The sequence below is a fragment of the Amphiprion ocellaris genome, chromosome 23, assembly GCF_022539595.1.
Source record: "Amphiprion ocellaris isolate individual 3 ecotype Okinawa chromosome 23, ASM2253959v1, whole genome shotgun sequence".
Classification (NCBI taxonomy): Eukaryota; Metazoa; Chordata; class Actinopteri; family Pomacentridae; genus Amphiprion; species Amphiprion ocellaris.
Window position 1 is genome coordinate 14,740,379 of NC_072788.1, and position 8,026 is coordinate 14,748,404.

At 40.9% G+C, this 8,026-nt stretch overlaps 1 protein-coding gene across 1 annotated transcript in view; it reads right to left on the bottom strand.

Moving 5' to 3' along the window:
• poln (polymerase (DNA directed) nu) overlaps positions 1–3,740 on the bottom strand; it is a 93,873-nt gene extending 90,133 nt beyond the window's left edge. Inside the window, exons 1-2 of the mRNA XM_035947444.2 lie at positions 3,650–3,740; positions 323–1,123 (exon numbers count right to left, since the gene is read on the bottom strand). Coding sequence (XP_035803337.2) covers positions 323–706 — 384 coding nt within the window. The 5' untranslated portion in view covers positions 707–1,123; positions 3,650–3,740. The remainder of the gene's footprint in view (positions 1–322; positions 1,124–3,649) is intronic.
• Positions 3,741–8,026: the final 4,286 nt, after the last annotated feature.

An 8,026-nucleotide genomic window follows, 5' to 3' on the forward strand; every position in this document is an offset into this window, starting at 1 on the left:
ATGACAAACACAACTTTCAGTGACAATATGAGAGAATATTTTTGCTGTTTTGTGAAAGCATTGTTTAATAAGGCATAGTGCCCAGTGAAGCTTGGTGCAGGAGAAGTGCATATGTTCTTCTTATATGCTTTGACTATACCTCAGCCAATCAGTATCCCTTACTATCCTAATGGTCACCAATCAAGAAATCAAGTCTCCAGTCACAAACTATGTATGCTTGTCTTCACTTCTGGTGATTTTTCATCTCATTTCAATAATGTCCCTGTGTTCTTGGCTTGAATGTCTAGAGTACACAAATTTTGTGGTACCAAGTTCTGCTTACCTGTTCTGGGTCTAACTGAGTTGTTCCATCTCGGTACACCATAGTTAGCACCAGCACTTTAGCCTGTCGAGCCTTCTCAAGCATCTGCATTTTCTCTTCTGGGTTTAGCTTTCCAGAATCCTTTACTCTAGAGTCAGATGTCAGGGTTGCAACAAGACAGCCAGCTTTGGATTGGGTGTGTGTCTCACTTGTATTAGCCCCCCCATGGAAAGTTCTGGGTCCATTTTTGGCTGAGTCAGTCCTACATCTGGCCCATTTGCGCTTGCATGGTTTGCAAAATGGGGTCTGTTTGGAAGGAGTCTTTGCCGATTCATTGCACTGCTCTTCCATCTTTGTCTGCCCAATTTGTTGAGTTTGCTTCAAGGCATATAGCTCCGTATGCATCCCCAACACTATTCCAGTTTCATGTGAAGGACCAGTTTTAGTTTGCAGCTCACAGACAGATGCTCTCAGCCTGGCTCTCTTCCCCTCACTCACTGCTCCTGCTCTTGCCTTCCCTTGTGAGGATGGAGGTGGCTTCCATTTTGGAAGACGCTTGGTTTGGAAGATTTTGGGAGGAGGGTGAGCATTTTGATGCTGCAGTACATCATGCTTCCTCTTTAGAGTAAAGGAGGGGGTCAGGTGAAGATGATGGAGTTGACTTCCGGAAGTAGGTAGGTTTCTGTTTTCCGTGCTTTTGTTTGGATGTACAGCAGTTGAAGTCAAATACTCTCCTGAAGAGGAGTTGTCTTCGGTAACAGCAGTGCTCGCTGGGGCCAGTACCAAGCTTGACCTGCTTCCTTTGGTGCTTCCATTAGTGGTCTGCACAACATAAAAGGTGAGCAGTGTGCAAAGAGAGACCAAGGACAGTGTTAGAATGACTCACTCTGCCACATCAGAAGGCATTTGAAGTTAGACTTCCGCTGTTCATGTCGGTTTTGTTACAGAGAACATCAATGCATAACAATAAATCAGTTAAAGGTGAAAAGTGAGGCAAATTAAATAAAAATATCCAGTTGCACATAATTATTTAATCAGTCCCACTCGGAGATAGTAGTATAATGCAGAATTTCTGAAAAAGAGAAAAAATGAAGGCAGTGAAAGTAAACAGGTAAGCTGGTGGTTTCGCAAGAAAAGAGAAGCAAAAAGGGAAGGAGGAAAAAGAAAAAAGGATGTCAAAGTCAGCCCTCAGCGCTATGTCCCAGACAGAAACACAGACAGTCATGACACTGTTTGTCTGACAAGCCTGCCTGAAGCTGGGAAGGGGGTCACAGAAGCAGACAGACACACAGATAAACAGACACTTACATACACACACTCAATAGCAACTCATTCACATAGTATTATTCATGAAAAATAACTACTATTTGTTCTTTGCTTCAATAATAACAGTGATTATATGACACTATCCAGTAGGATTTTGAAGGGTTCAACTGGTCTGATAAATTCCATGTAGTGCACATATCATGAACATATACACTCCCCTCCAAAAGTATTGGAACAGTGAGGCCAAATTCCTTTGTTTTTGCTGTAGACTGAAAACATTTGGGTTTGACATGAAACGATGAATATAAGACAAGAGATCAACATTTCAGCTTTTATTTCCATTCCATATTTATGTTCATCGTTTCATGTCAAACCCAAATACTTTTAGAGGGGAGTGTAGCATATCTTAGGGGTCAAATGATTATCAGCCTGGCTAATTATTGCATACAATATTCAGCATTTTTCCAGACATTGGCATTGGTACTTTATTAATTAACTGCGAATAAAATAAATGAATTTTAAAATGTGCTACTCTGGCTTTAATGCTACCTCCTCTCTCTATCTGTAGTGACTCTGTCCCACCCTCATCATTAAGTAATTGGTAATATATCATGACTAACAATCTATCAACACTTAGGGTCAAATGCTTAAAAGTTTGTTTTTCATTAAATATGTGTACAACATAAATTGTTAAGGATATGTTGGAGTTTGTGTTATTCAGTTTTTTAATACCAGCGTTTTCATTTCTACTACAAATGCATAGCAGTTCCAATCATTGGTTCTCAGTGTCACTGATGATTAACAATCAATATGGGTACTGGTCGGCTTCTAGTATATACTATCTGTACCATACATATGTAATGTAAGTTAATAAAAAGTACGTCACTGTGTGAATTTAACTGATGATAACATAAAAAAAATAGGTGATCCCCATTGCCCAACAGGACAATCTCACCTCCTTGTCACCTTCCCACCATCTTCAAAACAACTCCATTATTCATACCCATAACGTCTTCCTCTATTTATGCAAAAGCACCAAGTGTGTGTGTGAGCACATCATCTTTGAAATCCAGGTAAGAGATGTGAATATGGGTATTCGGAGGATTATAACAGACAGTGTATGAGCGTATTAATGTATGCAGTTCTGTTTGGTTATCTGCAGTGAGCTTGGTAGGTAGGAATTCCTGTGGTTCAGGTCCCTGAAGAGAGTCTTCCTCATTTCCCTGTAAACACAACCCGCTTTCCTGCTGACAAAGTCATGAACCTCCCCCCGGGTGCTGTGCTACAGGATATAGATAGAAAACCAAGGCAGGCCATGGCCCGTAGCCCAGTGCTGGGTGTATGGATGTGTGAGAGTGAATAAAGGGAGGAAGAGAATGGACTGGTGCTTGCTGCTCATTGTAGCAATACAGCAAAGTCCTGCACCTTTCTCTCCTCTTCTCCCTCCATTTTGTAGCCATCCCCAATGTCTTGCCCTTCATGTCTCCAGCTGGATCTTTCTTTTAATCTCTCACATTTTCCATCCTTCATACCACCTCCCTTCCTTTATATTGTTTTCTCTTTGCTCTTTCTCTCCTTTCGTGTATATATGTATCACAAACTACTTTGTGTGGATTTTTTTTAACTTTAAGACTCAGTGAAGAGCTATCACCTGTCAGTGGGCAATGATAATACCCACAGCAGCCTATTTTACACAAGCCAGATTAATTTCAGTGTATAATCAAGGACATAGAAGCCTAATCCTAATAAAGTAGCTACTTAAATTTTACAACTTTTCATGTATTGCCATTGTACAAACTGTCTCAACACAGAGGGATAACAGGAGCAGACAGACACACATAGAGGGTAAAATAATAACACAGTATATCTCTACAGAAAGGAAAGCAAACAGCTTTCTGCAAATAAAGTGTCAATTAAAGTGTCAAACTGGATTTGTTAAAGGACAAAATTCTAAAACTTTGAACTTCTCTCTAGATCTTTCCCTTATCCCATTTCGCTGACACATACTCTATCAAGTGAGGCATGGAAGTTCAGCATTATATTCACACCATTAGTAGTTTTACACTCATGTTCTATACTTACTTGTAAGTTGTCACTGAGCTGCTGTTTGCCACAAAGTCGGGGAGGTCTAAACCCTGACCTGCCTGCCTCACACTCCTGGGACAATGTTGACTCCTCTAGAAGAGGGGTGGTGAGAAAATTTTTGTATCTGATCATCACTTTTCAAGCACATCCAAAATCAATGAAGCCATTCTGTTGTGTAAGCATGTCTGACTAAGCATGTATGGGTGCCTTTAATGTGTGAGACCTCTGCAGTGTGTGACAGGATAAAGGTAACAAACACTATAAATCCTGTCTAGAAACAAACAGATGTTTTGTAAAGACCCAACTTGCAACTTGTTTGTGTGTGCGCGTGATGCTGAGTGTGTGTTTGTAGATGTGTTTGTGTGTGTCAGTTGACTCAGCATTGTCTCAGCAGCTGAGACTCAAGCTTCATTGTGCAGCTGTAATGTGAGCGGGAACAACATCTTGTCAATGCTGAGTCTCTTCAACACTGCCATGTCATCACTGCAACTCCGAAGAAAGAAACATGGCTGAGAGCCACTGGCACTGGTGATCAACTCAGTTTGAGACACTTTATCGCCCCCTAGAGCTGTTTTTCCTAAATCTGCTAATTTCACCTAAAAATGTCTTCACAACTGTATTTTGAGTCAAAGGTAACATTAATTGCAAGACACATGAACTGGGTTGAATCGGAGTACTTGTTTAAGCGGTCTATCAGTGTTTTAACTGATTTAATGATTTTTATTGGTAAAATGTACATACAAGTCTGCTTTACAGACATCTATACTGCACACATGTGCCTTCTAGATCCCTATTTAGAATCTCTACACATGCTTCTCCCCATTAATGTAACATAACTGCAGTACTTAGAGCATAGAAAATAGCATTTAGCCAGTGTTTGTCTCTCTCCCCTTGAAATAAGTTGAATCAATACTGCATGTGCAGTGTAAAGAGATGCAAAAAACTGGTTAATTCTTAGTGTGACTAGTTGACAGCAAAAATTGGTACAGTTGTGTTGCCAGAGTTGTTGAATTTTCCAGTTGGCCACATCATGCACAAAGTATTCTAACACTCTCTGGTGGTGGTTAGTAAAACTACAAATTAGTCAACAGTTCATCAGTGTTAAAAATGAGATGCTGATTATCAACTGATCCTGAGAGTACTGAAATTTCTATTTGCCAATATTAAAGTCTGTCTCCAGTTGTTGGTTACACCCCCAATTACTAATCTGTGTGTGTTAAGATTACACACTAAGATGTTTTTTTTTTCATGAAAACCCCTTCCCTCCTTAAAATGGCTAAGATGCACCTACACCAGTGCTACATCCAGTATGTGTAAATGTGGTCTACGTATTCCCTCCACTCAGTGCTTCCAGTTCACAGGAGCTCAACCTCACTAGTTCACCTATGAATCTGCTCAAACGTTGGAAAACTACGTTGCACCATGGCAAGTTGTAACAATAAAGTAATGCAGCCATACATATTTGAGATGGAAAACAATTCTGAAGAACAATGATTTAGAAAGTCACACACTGCAAGTAGTCAGGACTAGTTTGTTCTTAATCTGTGTCTTTGCGACTGTTATCGTGACATTGCAGTTTCAAGGTGGAAATTGCCTAGTTATGGTGCTGACTGCTTCTTTCGCTCATGTTGTCTTCTAGCATGTGAAAAAAACTGAAGGAAATTATACCCCATGAACAAACATGATGAAAAACAGAATTACTTACCTTTGTATTTACTCTTATCTTCATGGTCCACAGGTGACAGTGCCAGCTCCTCTCTGTTTTCTCCCCTCTCTCCTGACTTTGTATCAATTCTGGGTAACTCAATGGCCTCTCTGTAATTTGTCTCCCACTGTCTTTTTCTCAGCTGGATGTCAGAACAATGGGGCTGTCCTGTCTCCAACTCATGTCCAGTGTTTGTATCAGTGCCTGCCTTTGTGATGCTCTCAGTCTCACCTTCTAATCTGACCTCTGTCACATCTATTCTTTCCAGGTTAGCAGCACTGCTGGCACCCAGGACTAAATTGGTGGGGTCAGACTGCACCAGCGATCCTGGTTCAGTGTGGTCCATCTCTGCTGTTTCAGTCACAGCCTGACCCATGTCCTGCGGGTTTTTAGTTAGGCAGTCGCTCAGTGTGCAGTGTCTACTTTCTAAAGATACTGGGATCTCTTCTGGACTGCCAGTGTGATGTCCCACTGCTATCTCTTCATTCTTAGCACCAGGTGGACATTGAACTTCTTTGATTTCAGATGTGTCAGTTCTGTACTCAAAGTTATCTTCTTGCATTCCAAGCGTTTCTACACTAGTGTCACAGTCGGTTTCAGATAAGCTCAAATTCTCCTCTAATGTGCTGATCTTCTTGGTTCCCCAAATCCAAATTTGTCCCATTTCATTGGTCAATTCTTTCCTATTTAGTAGGGCTGCATCTTTATGTCCTCTTCCTGTCATGACGTCATCTTCATGAATTCCAGTCTCAGTCATATGTTCTAAATCCACTATCGGCTCTATTGCTTTCTCCCCAACTATATTCCTCATCAGATTGTGTGAATGTGCATCACAGCTTCTTCCCTGTCCTGTTACAAAGTCACTGGAAGGTAGATGCACCTTTCCAGTTTTGATAGTGTCAGACTTTGATAGCATACATAGTATGCCTCCATCTTCTACTCCACAAGTAGCCTCTTCAGTGGGGTCAAATAGAGGCTTCTTCCACTTTAATCGACCGCCTGCAGCATCAGCATCTTTAAGTTCATTCTTGGCGATATTCCAGCTCTCTGTAGTTACCATTTCTCTCTGTGTACTGTATACATTACCTGTCTCTTCACATATTCTCAGGTAGGATGATAGTTGGTGACAAGCAGGATGCTCTTCTTTATGAGAATTAGGCTGTTCTGATATGGGGAGCAACATCTCATCAGGATCTTCCTCATCTGGCAATATATCGAGGATGAAAGATGGCCTGAGTTCTTTAGTGGAGCTATGAGAGAAAGAAAAATGAGCATGAAAATTTTAAAATCCCTGCTTTTCCCTAACCCAGCAGCAGATGAACATCAATACATGCAATACTTCTGAGTGCCTTCCTTAATGTTAGCCAAGGTTTTTGAGTGTCTTGAATGGCAACTTTCAGAACTGTATTAAATATATGGCATTCTCTCTCAGAAGAGATTAAACAATACTGTTACTATTTTTTGCTTACTTTCTCCAGGGTGTGACTTGATGTTCAGAAGGTCGCTCTAGTCTTTGGGTGGAGAGAGTATATCTGTCTCTTTGGCTGAAAGATGCTGCCATCTCAGGAATCTCATGCTGAGAGAATGACGGAGCCTGGTTGGACTGGTAAGCAGGGGGTTCGGAGTACTTTCTGTGGGAATAAGTCTGTGAGCACTGATAATAGGCTTCAGTCTGACATGTCTGCCTTTGGAGTGAGGAGTCCCAGCAGGAGGAGGAACAGGAGGAGGCCTGGGATGACAGCAAGCTGTCTGGTGTCTGCGAGTACTGATAGGAGGTCTGAGAGCTCTGCCTCTTGTTGGAGGAGTTATGATGAGAGGAGGAAAAGGAGGACACCTGGGGTCTGGACCACAGTCTGAGCCACCACATTGGAAATAAAGATTTCATTAACACTTGCATGAAGCACACTAAGGGTAAGAATATACTATTGCAACAGTATATTTTAAGAATGCCAGATTTATAAACTTTAACTATGGCCTATTCCAGAACAGTAAAACTCAATACAGTTTTGATACAGTGATTAAATTACTGTATCACTGGATAAGACAAGATGCTTTTGTACCAATGTGATCAGGCAAATAATGTCTTTCTAACTGCAGTAACATGATCAATAAAACTGACATAACTCAACATAGCCACATGTATTCAAATCAGTGGACAGCCTCTATTTAATCTGACTTACCCATCTCCATATCTGCTTCCCCTTTCCTCCTGACTCCATCTGCTCTGAGCCCAAGACTCCCCCTGGCTGCCATTATACCTCTCCACTACCACACACAGATCAAAAGAGAGAACCAACACTCAAAGCTCAACATAACTTGCATTCAAGTCTACCTCAGCAGCAAAAAATATGTATGTCCAACCTGTCAACTGTATATCACATCTCCTCCTTTGACACCTCATGTAGACATGCCCACAAAGTTTTTGTAAAATTTGGAATTCTCAGGATGTAATGCTTTTCCTGTAAAGCACTTTAATAGCCTAAAATGTCTGACATGACCTTGTGGGCAAAGAGATAAAATAACAAGTACATAGAGAGCACTGCTTTGATATAGCATGCTCACCAGTTTAGAAACAGAATTGTTAAGAACATTAATTACTTCAAGTCCCTGATATTTTTCTTGCTTAAACATTAACAACCAAGCACACATTTTTCTGTTTCTACCTGACT